The sequence below is a fragment of the Apiospora phragmitis genome (genome assembly GCF_038363925.1).
Source record: "Apiospora phragmitis strain CBS 135458 chromosome Unknown utg000003l:1.0-2676785.0:1.0-2680665.0, whole genome shotgun sequence".
Taxonomy (NCBI): domain Eukaryota; kingdom Fungi; phylum Ascomycota; class Sordariomycetes; order Amphisphaeriales; family Apiosporaceae; genus Apiospora; species Apiospora phragmitis.
This window is the reverse complement of record NW_027117401.1, coordinates 750062-766836: the sequence shown is the minus strand read 5'-3', so window position 1 is coordinate 766836 and position 16775 is coordinate 750062. Positions and strand designations below refer to the sequence as shown.

Below are 16775 nucleotides of genomic sequence, written 5' to 3'. Positions count from 1 at the left end.
CGATTGTGCATGATTTTACAGCGGCCAAAGACCTACTTGGCTGCCGTCTTGGGCTTGGAAGCAGTTGCCTTCTTCGCCTTGACCTCATCGGTCTTGGTTTCAGTCTTAGCCTTGCCGGTGGCCCTGCTTACTGCTGACTTGGCCTGCGTGCGAGTTAGTCATTTGCATAGACGCGAGAAGAGTCGAGGGAGGATCATGGGAAGTCTGAATGGATGAAAGGAGCGGGGCAAAGCGCGGTGTGTGGTTACGCTAAAGACGCAAGTCCGCATGGACAACGATGAAGTGGAATGCCACGAGCAACTCGCAGCCCGGAACAGCATGAAAATCAAACCGAACCGAGCGGCGGCACAGCGAATGGGAAAGGATATGCTCTCGCATGGGAAAGCTGAGCTGACTAACCTTGGCAGCGACACCGTTCTTCTTCGCAGGCGTCTTCTTAGTGACACCAGTAGGCTTGCTCGTAGCAGAAGTAGACTCCGCCGCAGGCTTCTTGGTAGTCTTGGGCTTGGTGGTGCGCTTGATGGCAGGCGCGGTGTCAACAGTATCGAAGACGCGCGGCTTGGAGTTGCCGGTCGCCGAGCGTGTTCCTTCGCGCGCCATTTCGACGTGTGATATTGGGGTGGTTTTGAAGGATGGTAAAGAGTAATCTATATGTACCGTTAGCATGCGAAGTAAATGAAGACGGGATGCATCGCATCCCGTCCCGCGACGTTGTGCGAACATGCGCGGGCGAATGCGACAATTGCGCAAGTCGGATGGGCAGTGGATGGGCCGACTTACGAAACGGGCTGCTAGCTTGTCGCAAGTATTGCAGCTGTGAGTTTAGGACTTGGAAAGGGATTGGTAAAAAGTAGAAAGTAGCTTCAATTACAACCTCGTACAGCTTCAGGTGACAATTTGAGGGAAGAAGAAGGTGATGAAAGAAGAGAAAAGAGAAAAGGAGGAGGGCGGACGCAGAAAAGAGATGGGATGGGGATATGGATGGGGAGCTACTATTGTGTGGTCCGGCTGCGAGCGTGCGAGTGTGCAAGAGAGGAGTGTGTGTGCGTGTGTGTTGCCGTCGCGTTCTAATCCCAACACACCCCAGCTCAGATCCAGGGCCCAGAACGAGACGAGACAGGCGAGTAGCACGTCGCGACACCGGGCAGCAGCGGTAGCAACAACAATACCACGAGAGAGATCAAAAAGACGGGGAGCTAGACGAACTACTGTGCCTAATGCTTAACCTACCTGGTCACCTGGACTGGGAAAGCCAGAGAGGCTGGGCCGGCATGGGGGGAGAAAAACCCATCCATCCGTAATAGATAGCCATTGATAAATGGACAGGCAATATCACTTGAACCATGCAAATGACACGCGGGTAGGCAGTGCTTTCCCCTCTTCTTCTCTTCGTACCCTCTCCGCTGTGGTTCTGAGGCAAGATCGGAAATGGGGACCATATCCAATAAAGAGGCGTCCGTCGTGATGGTCGAAAAATCACCGTGTGTCCTTCCGTAGTCCAGATACTGCCCCCCCTCCATCATCGACAAGAGAAAGAAGGGGAGGGTGGTGGACACAATATGGTTCATCTTATTCGAGGGAGTAGGAGCGCCCATTTCTGCATGTCGGATCAAGCCTAACGGCTACTGCTTCTCTCCCACCACTGCCGCGCGCCTCGAAGTTGCATCATTTCTCATTCATGATGATGCTTTTCATCTAGACGACAGAGGAACAATCTGGTCATTGGTCTAGAACTTCCCCGGTGTCTCCCCGATTTCTCACTTGAGAAACATGGGACATGACACCTTAGTTCATGGCAGGCTGGACTCGAACGAAACGAATGGATGAATACAGCAGCAGCAGAGAGTGAGCGCAATGGACACGCGATGTGTTGGCCAGTCCCACGTCCACAGTCCAATGATTGGCCCAGTCGTGCATGGCCTGTTTGTATCAATCATGCTCACGATCAACAGCGCGCTGGGATGCTCGCAATGGTGTTTCATCAGTTGATTGAGTTAAAAAGTCCCGGTAAGAGAGAGGGGATAAAGAAGTAGAGTTGGAGGAGGGGAGCCAGGGGAAGCCACCACCACACTTACGCATCAACTGTCGCACCTCCGCGCAGTTTCCCCCGCATCGGAGCAATCCTCTGTTTGCGCCTTCCCTACCCGCAATGAAGGCATCCGCATCAGCGTCGTCGCAATTCCCCTTATTGAGTTGGAAATTTTTGAGTTTTTCTGTGGCCCGAAGATGGTAGTTTCCATCGTACTGACCAGCCAGCTTTCAATTTGGAGATGTATATACATACATACAGTCATTCTCTGGTTTGCAACGAGCATCCCCCTTGCACAGCTCCCTATGCTCCCTTTTCTTTTTTTTGTCTTTTTGCAAAGCTCAGACAATTTTGCCTGTACATTTGAAATCATGAGAAATCGTGGAATTTCGGATTCGCTTCTTGCAGCTTGGCGACAGTGTGTTGAATAACCGAGGCACCAAGTGTTTTCATTTTGTGAGGAGTGCATTGCAAGTATTCTCATCTCGAGGCGCGCTACACTCCACGGGCCCAACGCGACTAGATCACGTCAAACTCGAGCGCCTCGCCGTCCCTCTCAAGCCCCCATCTCCTATGCCCCTCGACCAAGCCCACCGTAAACTCCTCGTCGTATGCCCTCGCATCCTCCGCCCACGCCGGCTTCCCCGTGCGCCACGTCACCCAGTCCCCGGCCTTGACCCCCTCGGGCGCGCGCAGCAAGCCCATGGCGACGTTGAGCACGGCCTGGCCCGCCGTCGGCGCGCGGTGCTTCGTCGCAAGGAAGACGGTCGCGCCGCAGACGCCGCAGAACCCCCGCGTGTTCGGCGCCGAGGACTGGTACGTCTTCAGGGTGCCGTACGGTTGTTGCTGTTGCTGTTGCTGTTGTTGTTGTCCGTTTAGGTCGAGGTCGAGGTCGGCCGGCACGGGCGGCTCGATGACCACGCGCGGCACTAGCATCCAGGGCACCGCGTTGGCGCCCGAGAGGCGCCCGCAGTCGCGGCAGAGGTCGAGGAACGCCTTCCACTTCGCCGGGTCGGCGGGCGAGACGTAGTCGCGCAGGTACTCGTCGTCGAGGATGTCCTGGCTGGGCCGCGGAATGGTGAACGACACCCCACCGCAGTGACACTCGGCCCGGAGGCGCTCTGTCCCGTCCGCGGCGCATTCGGGCTCCGCGGCCACGAAGGATTCTTCGTGGTCCGGACTGTACCAGATGGTCTCCTCGCCTTCCTGGGCGCTAACAGCAGCAGTATCATCCGGATGCAGCAACCATTCGACCAACCCGCCGTCGGGACCGACTTGGGGAAGGCGTGGATGCGCCACTGCCAGAACTTGTCGTCAAACAGTGAAACCGGCATGGACGACTGACCATATCTCCTACACCACCAATTGTTGTCCCGCACGTAGAACAGAAGAGTCGGAGCGTAGTGTAGCCCGGTACTTTGTACCCTGCCACTTTCTCGCTCATTGAGCCGCCGGCCTAGTCCAGCTCGACACCGGGCGGTAGAACGACGCCATTCCGAGCGTATGTCCCCTGCGTGTATCGGCAGATGCTGCAATGGCAGATGTAACCTCGCAGCGGCAGGCTCGCGACGGGCAAGCTGACACTGAACTGGACGGCGCCGCAGTGGCACCGGGCAGCCACCTTCTTGGTCTCGTGCGGGCCAGAAGGTGCCGCTTTGTCATGATTGAAAGCCTTGCTCAGCAGAGCAATGGTTGACTCCGGCATCTCAGCAACCGACTCGGGCATGATTGCTAACGTTCGTACTTCCAACGTATACGTAGGAACACCGGCACACTCATTGAGCTTTGAGCGGAGAGATTTCTCCCAGCTAGCGGCTGAGACATAAGCGTGGGCTACAATTGGTTGTTTTATAAGGTGAGCGTCAGCCGATTGTTAATAAGCATGATGACAGTCTGATTCTATCTCAACAACTGCCACCTGCCCCATCGCCAACTACCTACCTCGCATGCACACGTAAGCCTTAGTGGATAAAATACTTCACACTGACCGAACATGAAATCCATTCTACCGACGTTCGACCTGCTGTAGACACGCAGAGCTTCCTTATTTTTGTTCACCACCCGTCATGACCCTGGTTCTCTGTTGCCCTGCGGTCCGTCACTACGACGAAGACATAGGGGTGCTCGACATGGACACGCCTGAGTCGCTCTTGTCGCCCGATATCGCTCAGAGACACAGGGTACAGACCAAAGCCACCGTGCTGAAAACCTCATTGATCAAGAACTGATTGCGGATATATCGCATCAAGTAGCGTAGACATCCCGATCTCCAGGCTCTCGGGAATGTCATAATGCAACATGAAACCCGTCTTCCACATTGAAGTCGAACGGTTCCATTGAGCTCCATAAAAGCCAGTCCAATAATACCCCAGGTTTCCATACATTCGGGACAGCATCGATACGATCGTGCGTCAGTGACCAAGTATGGAACGCAAGAGATAGGTTATCACGAGAAAATGCTGTAACAGCGAGTCGACAATGCCCCACAAACAGAAATCGTTACTTTGAAGACCCGGCAGGGCCGGCAGGGAACCAGTCAGCACCAATGTGTTCGAGATTGACGTGCTACAGTTTTGTGCATGTGTTATTGCTTGTTCTATCGAACGATGCTGTCTGGGTATCATATTAAAGATGAACCGAAAAGTGGCCGAAAATTGCAACAAGGCCCGACTTTGGTGTAAGTAGCTAGACACACGACTGACTCAAAGACTCTGGATGTCCAAGCCATCAACCTTGCCCAGGAAATCCCCCTTGGCGCCCTTCAACAGCTCGTCCATGTCCACCATGCCCGTCGCGATGTACTTCGTGCTGACGCCGGTATTGATGCGCTGGGACATGAGTTCCTTCAGCTCGGCCTTGAGCGCGCCCATTTCCTGCTTGGTCAAGTTCTTGGCCTCCTTTTGCTTCTCCTTACGCACGCTGCCCCGGCCTCCCCACTTGCCTGCCTTCTCCAGCTCGTCGCTGTCGTACTCGACCCCTAGCTCCTCCGCGGCCTTGCGCATCCATTCGTCCTCCTTGCTGCCCTTCTCCTTCGCCTGCGAGGCGTCGGCAATCTTCTTGGCCAGCGTGACGCGCGGCTTGAGGCGGCTGGCAAGCTTACGGTCCACATCTAGCGTCTGGACGAAGAAGTTCTTGCCCGCTCCTTTGCCCTCGGCGTGAACTTTGGCGATGAGGCGTCGCGTAGGAATGACTTCTTCAGGTGCGCAGAGCAGGATACTGACACCGGTCTTCTGAGCGCGGGCTGTTCGTCCGGAACGATGGACATACCCGTCAGCTGCACGGGGCACATGGTAGTGAATAACCATCTCGACTCCGGAATATCGAGACCACGAGCAGCTACGTCAGTTGCCACCAATATGGATGCTTGCCCCTCGGCAGCGCTCGTGAACCTTTCAACTGATCGTAAACGGGCTTTCTGGGCCATTTGTGAATGTAACGGATTTGTTGGGAGATTCAGGTTTTGCAGCATTGGCGTTATCCGTCGCGCCGAACTGATCGAATTTGTGAAAACCAGCGTCCGCGAGTTGGGGTACAACATCAAGAGCATATAGAGATACAGATCCTGTGTAATAAGTTAGCAACGGCTTGGCGAAAGAGGGTTTAAAGGAGTCCTACCTTTTCCATTGCTCCGCACTCAACAAGGCCCTCCTTAAGCCCTTCCGCCATCTGCGCGACCGGGTTGACATCGACATATTTGGGCTTGTCCTCGCGGAAGTTGAGCTTCTTCAAGAGATATTCCATGGAGTCTTCCTGGTTCATCAAGCCATATTTGCCCTTGCCCCGCAAGTTTCTGCTGCAGACCCTTATGAAAGGTGGCTGAGAAGACCAGGGTCTGGCGCGGAGAAGGCTTCCGTGCCTCTTCGTCTTCATTGACCGTATAGCGATCAAGACCATTGAGGATATCCTCGGCTTCCTTGAAGGAACCCTCGGAAAGTAAGCGATCAGCTTCGTCCACGACAAGGAACTTGATATTCTTGAACTTGTTCATAAGCTCAGTGCTCGAACTCAAGACTTCCCATAAGCGACCAGGCGTGCCGATGACAATATCAGCTCTGGTCAACTGGCGCTGCTGCTTGTGCACGGAGAGGCCTCCGGTAACTGAGCAGATGAAAGGGGAGCTAGGCATCCCGCTGCAAAGGTTTTTCATGTGTTCTGTAAGTTGGTGGGCCAATTCTCTCGTAGGCGATAGTATAAGAGCGATGAGATCCCTGGATTCGGGCTCGAACGCTTCTTCGGTCGTCTCCGATATCTCCAACCATCGCTCGACAATGGGAATACCAAAGGCCAATGTCTTTCCGGAACCCGTGGAGGCCTTTCCAATAACATCGTGACCAGCTAAAATGTGTGGTATTGCCGCTTTCTGGATCTTGGTTGGTTTGCTGAACTTCAGCTTGGCAAGACCGGACAGCACCTGTGGTGACAGATCCAAGCGAACCCAAGCCGAGACGTCGACTTCATCTTCCGCCGCCTCCAGTTTATCCAGCGCATTGAAGGCATTGGTCATTAGTTCGGGTTCCTCTTCAGACTTGTCGGCTTTCTTTGCTGACTGCTGTTCCTTCTTCTCTTTCTTCTTCTCGGCCTTGGTCTTCTTCTCCTTCTTCGCCTTCTCTTTAGGTTCCTTGGCGTTTTCGGTAGGGACTTCGGCAGGAGACGTCACTTCTTCGACTTTTTCTTGGCTCTCAACCTTGTCAGCTTCCACCGAGTCATCACCAAAGCCCTCGAACTCGTCGTCGTCGTCGCCTTCGCCATCGTCTCTCGGTCTGTTCGTCCTCGTCCTCCGCTACGGTAGTCCTAAACTCGACCGAGTTGTCGGGCCTCTTGATGACCTCGACATCGTCAATCTCCTCGAGCCCGAAGAAACCCTCGGCGTCGTTCAACATGTCGGAGAGCTCGGCTGTCTTCCATTTGAGCGCATCGGCGGCGAGCAATCGGTTGGTCCTCTTGACGGGCTTTTGCGATTTGGGTTTGGGCTGTGTCTTTTGTTTCTTTGGGGTCAACTGGGCACCACCAGCAGCAGCCGCTGCCAGGTTCAGCTTCCTCTTCTTGTAATCGACCATGGTGAGGGCTGGGTATTTCGCAGAAGGTTGCGAAAGGGCGGGGTTTCCTTCTATGGACGGAACGAATGCTGAAGCTTCAAGACTTTCGAGGTTTCTAAATTTTTTGAAAAGATCGGCAACTTTTTGGACCGACATTGCCCACTAAGCCCACCCAGCAGCAATGTATCCTAGCACTGACCATACCTTAAATCTGCCCTGTTTCGCAGCATCCTATTCGCTGGAAAAAATAATTGGAAATCTCCAGAATGAACCACCCCGCCAACGATAGGTGAAGGAAAAAGGGCAGAAAATAGACCGTGTTTGTACCTCTACATGCCGACATTTCTGAATACATACTAGGAAAGAATCAATAATTCGAAGACGAAATGGGTAAATCATCAAAGGACAAGCGCGATGCCTACTATCGCCTGGCCAAGGAGCAGGGTTGGCGCGCAAGAAGTGCTTTCAAGTTGCTGCAGTTGGATGAAGGTCCGTTTCCGCTGTAGAACCCCGCCATCCATCAGATGAAGAAATCTCAATAACTCATTCCCAATCCAGAATTCGACCTCTTCGCCGATGTCACCAGAGTTATAGACTTGTGTGCTGCCCCTGGAAGCTGGTCACAAGTCCTCTCACGTGTACTCATCAAGGGCGAGAAGTTTGGCCGTGCAGCATGGCAAAACCGCGAGGCCAAGTTCCGCCAGCAGATGTTGGGCGTCTTTGGACCGGTAAAAGGGGCGGCCCCTGAGGAGCAGATCGTGGAGGTGGATCCCTCCGAGGATGAGTTGAAGCCAAGGAAGGACGTCAAGATCGTTTCAATCGACTTGCAGCCCATCAGCCCCCTGCCGGGTATCATCACTCTGCGGGCAGATATTACACATCCCGCCACTGTCCCTCTTCTACTGCATGCTTTAGATCCGGACTATGATGCAACTTCCAAAGACCAGAAGGCGGCTCACCCTGTGGACTTGGTCATCAGCGATGGCGCCCCTGATGTTACCGGTTTACATGATCTGGATATCTATGTGCAGTCGCAACTGTTGTTCGCTGCCCTGAACCTAGCCCTCTGCGTGTTGAAGCCGGGCGGGAAGTTCGTGGCCAAGATCTTCCGAGGCAAGAACGTGGATGTCTTATATGCTCAGCTGAAGATTTTCTTCCAGGAAGTCCACGTCGCCAAGCCTCGCTCATCGCGCGCCAGCAGTGTCGAGGCCTTCATCGTCTGCCGGAATTTCCAACCCCCGAAGGGATTTTCAGCTAGTCTGGAGGAGCCGCTGGGCGTGGGATACCGCTTGTCAGACATGATGGAGGAGAGGCGAAGCGTGCTTCCGATCAGGGCGCCGACAATTCTTCAGAACCCCGAAACCAGCGCCTGGGATTCTAATCCGGAGTACCCGCGCAGTACCGATGCCGACGGAGTCACAGAAGTGGAGTTTGAGGATCTACGCGCCCCTGAGAAGGACGATGTGAGATGGATTGCACCCTTTATCGCATGCGGTGATCTCTCTGCCTTCGACTCCGATGCTTCATACCGACTTCCTCCTGGTCACGTATCACTGGATCCCGTACAGCCACCGACCGCACCACCCTATAAGCGTGCACTGGAGATGAGGAAATTGGCTGGAGGCGCATACGGAAAGACCGGCTCCAAAAGCTGAACGAGGCGGTCTCCTGTCTGTCAATTTGCTAATGACAATCAACGACCTGGGTGATGCGCTGCGGGCCGTTCGACTAGACCGACCAGGACATCCTTCATTCCGCACTCCTCCCATGTCTTGGCACCGAGCGTCTTGCGATACATGTCCATCGCATCACTGGTCAGGAACATGAACCGTCGTAGATGCGGCCACCCTTTGATAACCTCGCCGAGGCACTCGAGCATCCAGCGACCATTGCCTTTTCCCTGATGTTCTGGCAAAACGTAGACATCGGTCAAGTAGGCGAAAGTTACATCGTCCGTTATAACTCTCAAGAGTCCGACTTGTTTTGGACTGCTCAGACCTACGAAGAATCAGTGGATCAGCGGGGAAAATCTCGCTCATGGGACTCGTGAAGAATAGCATAAGGAGATACAACAGGCTTGAACTACTTCCAGACATACCTGCGATTTCCGCCGTGGACTGCGGAAGGGCGTAGAGACCGAAGCAGAGCGAGTTGTGCAGGGCCTTTTTCATCTGATCTCTGGGGAGACCTTGCGCCCACCACATCAAATCAGAGCCGAGTACCGCATTGACTTGGTCGACCTGGATGAGCAGTGGTTCGGTCGAAATCATGTAGTCATCTCGATACCAGTTCTTCGCTTCGGTGTTCAACATTTTCGCGACGATTGAGATTTAGAAAAAGACCACCTGCGCAAGTAAAGCCGTGGGATCCAGTTGATCGTTAACCCTCAGTGCCAGCCCCTCGCGCTGCAGGATTGACATTCAGCTGAGTCCACCTCATTCGTCATAACTCACGTGACCTCCGCAACGTACATCTTACCTCCCAAGGCATGTACGGCAGTAGGGACATCAGCTTTGACAACGGAAACTACAGACAAGTTGTTTTAATGGCATCTTCTAATAAATCTACTCGCACACATGCCCAGGTTGACATTCAGATACTGTTTGCAAGCCAACCTAATGTGGGTGGTACCACCCGAACTGATGACATAAATCAACGTCGTTATACTTAGGGAGCAAAGCCCTGAGAAGAGTATGGGCTACAGTATGCATTGGGTAATTACAATGGTGGCCTAAAAGGTGAACCGTATATGGGTCCACAATCCTCGCGCTGTAGGGAATGATGGCAGTCAACTACACCGCAAAATCGTTGCTCGCTCCCCAAAAGGTCAAGTATATGTGAAATCATTACTGTAAGTACCTAAGTGACGACTTGTGCTCCACGCTTCTGAAATTAATTCGCGTTCCGGCTACAAGAATTTTTCATCTTGTTTATTGTACCTTCTTGTCCTAAAAACACTCTCCCATTTCTTTCGTCCTTCATCCCCCACATTGGGACAACATCGCACCCCTCTGTCACATTTGTTCAGTGTTATTTGTACAGAAGCACTTTGGCATCTGTCACATTGGGCTTCTTCTCGCGGCTCTCTCATTTCAACACTCTCACAACTTCCCTCTTTGTGTGCAAATACTGCCTCACTTCTCTCCCTGGAGGCAAGGATTAGGGCCGAACGTAGCCATGGCCGCTCTCCCACGTAACGCCCAGTATGATGAGAAGTATGTGCTACCTCTGAAATTATATTTGCCAATGCTGATCTGTATTCCTCTCGTACTCATCCAGGCTCCTCCACACAGGCATCCACTCCGACGTGTTAGTCAGATGCGGCGACCAAAGTTGGCGTCTTCACCAGGTCATACTTTCCTCACGCTGCTTGTATTTCGACGCCGGCTTGAAGACCAGTTGGGTAAGACTTTCATCCCATCACGAAATACTCGCTCGGGCTTACTCCAACTGACAAACTTCAAAGATACTCGTAAATCCGGTGTATTACTGTATTGATGAGCAAGATGTCCAGGCAGTGTGGTGGATCGTAATTCTGGATTTACACGGGATGTGAGTACACGATCTCAGAGCACGACGCGGTTCTACTGGCTAACATGGTTTGTGCAAAGGCGTACCTGGGGAGGTTCTCGGTGAGGATGGCAGCAACTTCACTGCATGCCTGCGACTAATCCGCTGCTCGCGTATATTCCTGCTGCCCGACCTGACCGCCCATGCCCAAAATTACCTCTACGCCGCTTTACAGCAGAGGATGATCGAGGCCCAGACTGCCTTCTACGTGGCCGAAGACAGTGACGAGCAATTCGCGGCGTCAGAACTGGCCGGTTTCTTCGAGGGCGTCAAGAAGGTGTACGAGGATGAGGACCTGGCGAACGAGAAGGAGCACTTCATCCACGTCGTCAAAAACGCTCACTTCTGGCCCCTTCTAGACTCCACCTTCGAGAGGATGGTCCGAGACCACCCGGTATTCTGGGCCGAGGTCATGTCGCTGCAGCAGACTGCCATTACCGATGGAGCCTATTGGCCATATTGGAAGCCCGAGGAGTGCCACAATTGCGAGCATAGCCCCTGGCAGTTAAAAATTTTTCCGCGGTCGACTCACTGGGCCACACTGAAGCTCGCCAAGGGTAAATGTCAGGCTACGTGCAATCGCTGCGCGAGCGAGGAAGAACAACGACAGTTGGCCCCTGTAATAGTGGATGAAGAAGAACCAAACCCCAGCAGTGAACGAAACGGCGAACCGAAGGCTTACAGCGAATGTTTTGAAGTGATGAGTATAATGATGGAGGAGGCAAAGGAGAAGGCATGGGAAGAGCGATTAGCCTACATTGCTCAAGGTCTTGAGACAGATGAGAGTACCTCAGAAACAGATGAGAGTACCTCAAAAACGGAGGAGGATTAAGGGGAGAACCATGAGTTTAGTACTGGGTTTGTATGAATGATAGGATCGCAGTCGCGCTTGTGAGATGCATTGACTTTGTAATTCAAAACGGAGTTGAGCACAATAGAGATAGCTATAGGAAGTCTTTCAGCAAATATGTTGCTCACTGTATAATAGATTCGTCGTACTCTCACTCGGTACCAAGCGCCGTATTGGCGTTGTAGAACTTCACTATCGTTCTATGCTATCAAGAAGTCTGAAGCATGACCACATCCAGAACAGGGATTATCCAAACCCTCCGTCCCACTGGGGCTCACAAACTCATGTCCACCCACCGCTCAAGCAGCATCTTCTGCATCCAATTTGACCACGATGCCCCAATTGTAACAACGTAGCGTACCCAAAGAGATATGTGGTCGACCTCTCTTAATCCGAAGGCGGATCATCCTCCGGACAATCGCTAGGACAGTACTCGGAACAACTCTCATCCTCCTTGGCGCCCTTGCCCCTATTCTTCTTAGCGGCCTTCTTGGTCCAAATCTTGGATCTCTTCTTCTTCTTCTTCGTCGACGCGTATGCCGAGTCCGGACCCGAGCCGTCGCTCAAGGTGTCGAGACAATCGGGCTCAAAGTCAGGATCGCTATCAATCCCACCCAAGATTTCGTATCCCTTAACCTCGCGCTCGTATCCAGACACGGCGGCGTACCAGTCCAACACCCATGACGAGCTCGCAAAGTACCGGTCGTAGCCCTCGTCGTGGGGCCGGCCGTGCCCGTTCGTGTTGGCGTCGAGGTCGACCACCAAGCGAACGTCGACACGGCGGGGCGGGAAGAGCGGGGGGGCTGGCGAGGCGTTGCAGCTCGCTCCGGACCTGGAGGAAGATCGGGTGGTACGTCGCGAAGGGCAACTCGTCCGTGTACTCCGCTTACCAGGCGGCTGCCATCCGCGGTTGGGGCGGAAAGTGGGGCGGGGAGGTGAACAGAGAAAGTGGCACGTTGATGAGCCACTGGTAGTCCGAGACGAAGGCGTCGTAGTCGCTGAAGCCGTACGAGTCCCGCGGCTGCGACTTGGCCAGCGCGTGCAGCTCGGTGCGTGTGCCCACCAGGGCCCGTTTGGACTTCTTCGAGGCCCTCCTGCCGGGGATGCGGCGGTAGGCGGCGCCAAAGGGAAGGCTGGAGAGGCGGCGGTAGGCGGCGCCAAAGGGAAGGCTGGAGAGGCGGTCGACGACGAGGCGGATCGTCTCCAGGCTGGGGAGCGCCACCAGTGCAGCCGACATTCCTAGCAAGAGCCACGGGCTGTCCGCGGGGCCCGGAGGGACGGGTCGAAAGTCCGCCGTGTGTCCGAGTCGGGCCAATAGGCAATGTCGAAGAGCGGCAGGGCGAGGTGGCGGAGCCCTTGGCCGATCTCCATGTTCCGTCGCAGGGGTCTCGTCATGGCCCCGATGGAGTGTTTCAAGTTCATGAGATAGAACATGACCTTTTCGGTGTCCACTGCTAGTACTCCTGGGTGAAAGGCCGCCGACTTGCCACTAGAGAGGTTGAGAAAATCTTTGTGGTGGCGCTGCACGACGTCTCGAGCTTCTTGATTCACACGACGCAAGTTCAGTTCTGGTTTCAACCGAGATTCCGGTGATATGTAACGCATTTCTGCATGACAATAGTAATGATCGACGAAACGGCTCGCACTAAGCCGGCGCCCTGCTGTGGCATTGAAGTAGAACGCATGGAGGCATGGCGGGTGGTCAAGTGCTTCCACCTACTAAAAGAAGCTATGTTAGTTGAACTTCTGCGAAATGCATGACATGACCATCATTAGGATAGCACTTACGATATGGTGTCGAATCTCTGGTGGCAGCTTGTTGAAGTCATGAAACTCGGTGTGGGCCATACTGTGAAGGGTCGTATAGATTGGCTTATGGCAAGGTTGGCTTGGTAATATGGAGAGATGGTGGTGCAGTGATGATGATTCCAGTTCCATGACCCATTGATAGCATCGGTAGGGGGATGTATATATAGGTCTCTAGATTGTAGAGTATAAAAGTCTGAGGTATCCGGGGGACTTTGATGAAGAACCCCGTTGCTTCTGTATTGAAGCCCAAGGGCATCTTAGCAACAAGGGGCACAGAATCTTGTTGAAGCCTAAAGATGCAATAGCCTGCGATATGCCTTGATCATGGTCGGATGCTCTGATGTAAGCCATGCTAGACGTCCTTTGACATGTATACACATAGGCGGGAGGCACAATTGTCAGGTACCGAGGATCCAAGGAAGCCATTCACATCCTAACAAGCCCATTGAGTTCATACCAAAAACCTAGTAAATAAGGCAGCAAATTCAGCATCTCCTATTCCCATGCTCAGTCTCATTCACCTCCCCCCCCCCCCCCCCTCCCCCTTTTTGTTTTTTCCCAGCCCCTGTAACCTCAGGCACCCCTCCCTCACCATCCAGCCACGACCGATTCCCTCTTCGTAACCATGCGCTTAACCCGAATAGCCGCCGACCCCAACGTCCTCCGCTCCTCCGACGGGACCGGGCTGCTACTCGTCCCGATCTCGGTACTGACGCGCGACTCCAGCAGCCAGTTGCTGCTGCTCTGGCCCCGAAGGTAATTATTGCCTGGATGGCTCGAATTGTTTCGGTGAGCGTAATAGTAGTTGCCCTGCTGTTTCTGTTTCTGTTGCGCCGAAAACGAAGACAAAGGTGCGGCAGGCATGGCAGCGAACCGGACCACGGAACTGGTCTCGGCCGTCGTCGAGGACCGCCGGCTGCTGTTACTACCGCCGCCGCTGCCGCCGCCGCCGCCCAGCTTCAACGGCCGCCTTATGATGGGCACGCAAACGGGCAGCGGTTCGGGCGACGGGGTCTGCGCGGGCACGGCCTTCCGCGCCGTCTCGAGCCCGTAGATGAAGTCCGAGTCGGAGCCGCTGGCCGAGGGGCGCTGCAGCGACGCCGACGGCCTCCTCTGCGATGACGACGAAGAATCGGTAGTAATAGTGGTAGCAGTATTGCTGTTGTAGTACGAGGTCCCTGCCCGACCGCCAACACCGCGACCGCCGCTTGTATGGGCGCAGGCGGGGGTCGTTTGGGAAGACCCAACGAGGCTTTCTCGAGGTCGCCGCCGCCGCCGCCGCCGCCGCCGTGGTTGTTGTCGACAGGCGACCGGTTCGCCGTGGATCGGTTACCGCCTTTAGAAGTGGCGGACGCGGCGGTGCTGTTGAGCGATGCGGGCAGCCAGCGCGCGACCAGCGGCCGCAGAGTCGGGAGGCAGAGGCAGATGGTGCCGGAGCAGAGCTCCGTCAGCGACAAGATGGCTGGGTCCACACTTTCCCAGGTCGGGTCACTGTATTCGCGAAAGTACATGATCCGGATTGCCGCCACTCCGCAGGTACTAGATATAAACGGGGATCAGCCCTCTAACATCCAACGATTCGGAGACATGGTTAGGCTTACAAGAAGCCCAGACAGAAGATGCCGATCAGCAGACACTTCTGCGCGCGCGGCAAGTGCACATTGCTCAGAGCGGGGAGCGGCAAGGCCAGGACCGCGACGTAGGTGGCGATATTGCCGGCGGCGTTCTGGTAGGCCAGCGGGAGGGGTTGGATACATCTGACCGTCGTCGTCGTTTCCGCGCCCTTGGCTGCGGGGTTACTACCCCCCAGAGCTAGATCCTTGTCCCAGTACGCCTGGATGGGGAAGCAGGTGAAGATGCTGAGCATGACCTGGACCAGGCCCCAGAGGCCGATGACGACCTGGAGCGCGACGCAGGCCCGGCGCACGGTCTGGACGGGCAGCACGCGGTAGTACTGCGCCAGCAGCGCCAGCTTGGTCGCCATGACGGCCGTGTTGTACCACAGCACCGAGAACCAGAGGTGCTGGGTGTAGTCTTGAGCCCGTCGGGCTGGGGAAATGTGTCGATGTGGCGTCCTAACCCATGCTGCGTCACTGTGGAAGAACCCTCGGGTCAGCATGTGCGGTCCATCATTGGGGGCAGCCCGATCGACTTACTCCAACATTGCGTCACGCCCGTAGCAAGAACGAATATCTGACAGGAGGGGGGAACAAGGTCAGTCTCCAACGTATCTCTAATGGAAAGGGGCGGGGCGCGTAGGATAGTCTAGGGAATCCTTACGAGTGCCAGGAGCGCCAACCAATCGTCGTAACCTAAGCGATTCAGAACGACGTATCGCGTGTAGAACCTCAGAAATATGAAGATGGTTGCCAGTGTCATGAGCCCCGTGTTCACGCCCAAGAGCAGGGGGGCTCGCGACTCGGGAGCAGCAGCCGGCGGCCACCCCGGGTTATCGACGACGTCCTTATTCGTGTTCATCGTGGAACGGAAAGAATGCGTAGCCGGGGAACAAGAAAATCACAGCACGGAGAACATGAGTTCCTAGGGAGTTCTTCGCATCGCCAACCCCAAGGAACAGGAGGGGAGCGAACCCTCCATGGCATTTAAATGCATGGTCCTTCCTGCCTCCGTTCATTCTCTTTAGCAGCTTCAAGATGCAATGCAATACCGACCATTTCAATAAATCTGAGAGCCCCCGTCCCGCACGCCGGCTGATATCTGGGGAGCGCATGCGCATTCGAGATCACCATCAACATCTTGGGGATGGTGGTAATCTGTGCCGCGAAAACGTGCGCTCCGGGGTACGCTTGGCCAATGGCCATGATGGAGGTGTCACACGAACAGACTGCCATCTGATAGCTGTTGGAGAGAATGTAGCACATGGCTGATGGCTGGCCTGCTCGATTGCTGCACGGACCGGCTTGGAATATGGGTGTGCCCTTCCCCATTCATCCATCCCCCCCCCCCCCGATTCCCATCGGTAAACGTCATCGCCCAAGCATGCTGCCATATCGTAGTAGTCTGTGCGGGATATATCTCCCTCTGCCGTCCTCGGTAAGTGGTAAGCAGATACTCGTTTGGTGGACAAGAAGGGCTTGATTCTGAAGTGCCTGTTCTGTTTTGATGCCGCGCATGAAGCGTCATATTAACCGAGCCGGCGGCCATAGCTCGAGACCCCGCGTTTTCTCGAATGGGCAAGCACCATAGGTGTCTTCGAGGTATGTAACAACGGGATGGATAAATCACCCTATATTCGCCCCTGCTTTCGTGTTGTGTGTGAACATCGTAACTGACAGGTTCCCGTGTTGCCTAACACCACTGCTGGCCGCTCGCTCTGGCGCAGGGCCCTTCGTTGCTGATGGAAACCTGCGATCCGGCTCCGGACCTCGCATTCGATTGCTGTGGATATATGCGACAAGCTTCCGCGCCTGGTCGGTTCTCTGTGTTCTGTAGACCCGTCCGTCAAATCGCCAGAGTCGTT

General features: G+C 54.6%; 9 protein-coding genes across 9 annotated transcripts; 2 read left to right on the top strand and 7 right to left on the bottom strand.

Moving 5' to 3' along the window:
- Positions 1–32: 32 nt before the first annotated feature.
- PG994_002647 (uncharacterized protein) lies at positions 33–600 on the bottom strand (the record flags this gene model as incomplete). Its single annotated transcript, XM_066854056.1, has 2 exons — positions 33–143; positions 400–600. 2 exons carry the CDS (start codon positions 598–600, stop codon positions 33–35), a joined length of 312 nt encoding a protein of 103 aa, XP_066719911.1.
- A 1948-nt stretch (positions 601–2548) lies between these two features.
- Positions 2549–3755, bottom strand: PG994_002646 (uncharacterized protein; the record flags this gene model as incomplete). Its single annotated transcript, XM_066854055.1, has 2 exons — positions 2549–3327; positions 3503–3755. The coding sequence occupies 2 exons, from the start codon at positions 3753–3755 to the stop codon at positions 2549–2551; spliced, it is 1032 nt and encodes a 343-aa protein (XP_066719910.1).
- A 976-nt stretch (positions 3756–4731) lies between these two features.
- PG994_002645 (DEAD-domain-containing protein) lies at positions 4732–7086 on the bottom strand (the record flags this gene model as incomplete). Its single annotated transcript, XM_066854054.1, has 5 exons — positions 4732–5365; positions 5419–5591; positions 5645–5803; positions 5856–6789; positions 6827–7086. The coding sequence occupies 5 exons, from the start codon at positions 7084–7086 to the stop codon at positions 4732–4734; spliced, it is 2160 nt and encodes a 719-aa protein (XP_066719909.1).
- A 365-nt stretch (positions 7087–7451) lies between these two features.
- On the top strand, positions 7452–8720 carry PG994_002644 (uncharacterized protein; the record flags this gene model as incomplete). Its single annotated transcript, XM_066854053.1, has 2 exons — positions 7452–7554; positions 7624–8720. The coding sequence occupies 2 exons, from the start codon at positions 7452–7454 to the stop codon at positions 8718–8720; spliced, it is 1200 nt and encodes a 399-aa protein (XP_066719908.1).
- A 38-nt stretch (positions 8721–8758) lies between these two features.
- Positions 8759–9377, bottom strand: PG994_002643 (uncharacterized protein; the record flags this gene model as incomplete). The annotated part of the gene is made up of 2 exons (XM_066854052.1): positions 8759–9063; positions 9164–9377. The coding sequence occupies 2 exons, from the start codon at positions 9375–9377 to the stop codon at positions 8759–8761; spliced, it is 519 nt and encodes a 172-aa protein (XP_066719907.1).
- An 865-nt stretch (positions 9378–10242) lies between these two features.
- Positions 10243–11467, top strand: PG994_002642 (uncharacterized protein; the record flags this gene model as incomplete). Its single annotated transcript, XM_066854051.1, has 2 exons — positions 10243–10468; positions 10677–11467. The coding sequence occupies 2 exons, from the start codon at positions 10243–10245 to the stop codon at positions 11465–11467; spliced, it is 1017 nt and encodes a 338-aa protein (XP_066719906.1).
- A 405-nt stretch (positions 11468–11872) lies between these two features.
- On the bottom strand, positions 11873–12722 carry PG994_002641 (uncharacterized protein; the record flags this gene model as incomplete). Its single annotated transcript, XM_066854050.1, has 2 exons — positions 11873–12317; positions 12376–12722. 2 exons carry the CDS (start codon positions 12720–12722, stop codon positions 11873–11875), a joined length of 792 nt encoding a protein of 263 aa, XP_066719905.1.
- A 2-nt stretch (positions 12723–12724) lies between these two features.
- Positions 12725–13333, bottom strand: PG994_002640 (uncharacterized protein; the record flags this gene model as incomplete). The annotated part of the gene is made up of 2 exons (XM_066854049.1): positions 12725–13201; positions 13274–13333. 2 exons carry the CDS (start codon positions 13331–13333, stop codon positions 12725–12727), a joined length of 537 nt encoding a protein of 178 aa, XP_066719904.1.
- A 549-nt stretch (positions 13334–13882) lies between these two features.
- PG994_002639 (uncharacterized protein) lies at positions 13883–15772 on the bottom strand (the record flags this gene model as incomplete). Its single annotated transcript, XM_066854048.1, has 5 exons — positions 13883–14407; positions 14482–14833; positions 14896–15400; positions 15451–15487; positions 15575–15772. The coding sequence occupies 5 exons, from the start codon at positions 15770–15772 to the stop codon at positions 13883–13885; spliced, it is 1617 nt and encodes a 538-aa protein (XP_066719903.1).
- Between the last annotated feature and the right edge of the window lie 1003 nt (positions 15773–16775).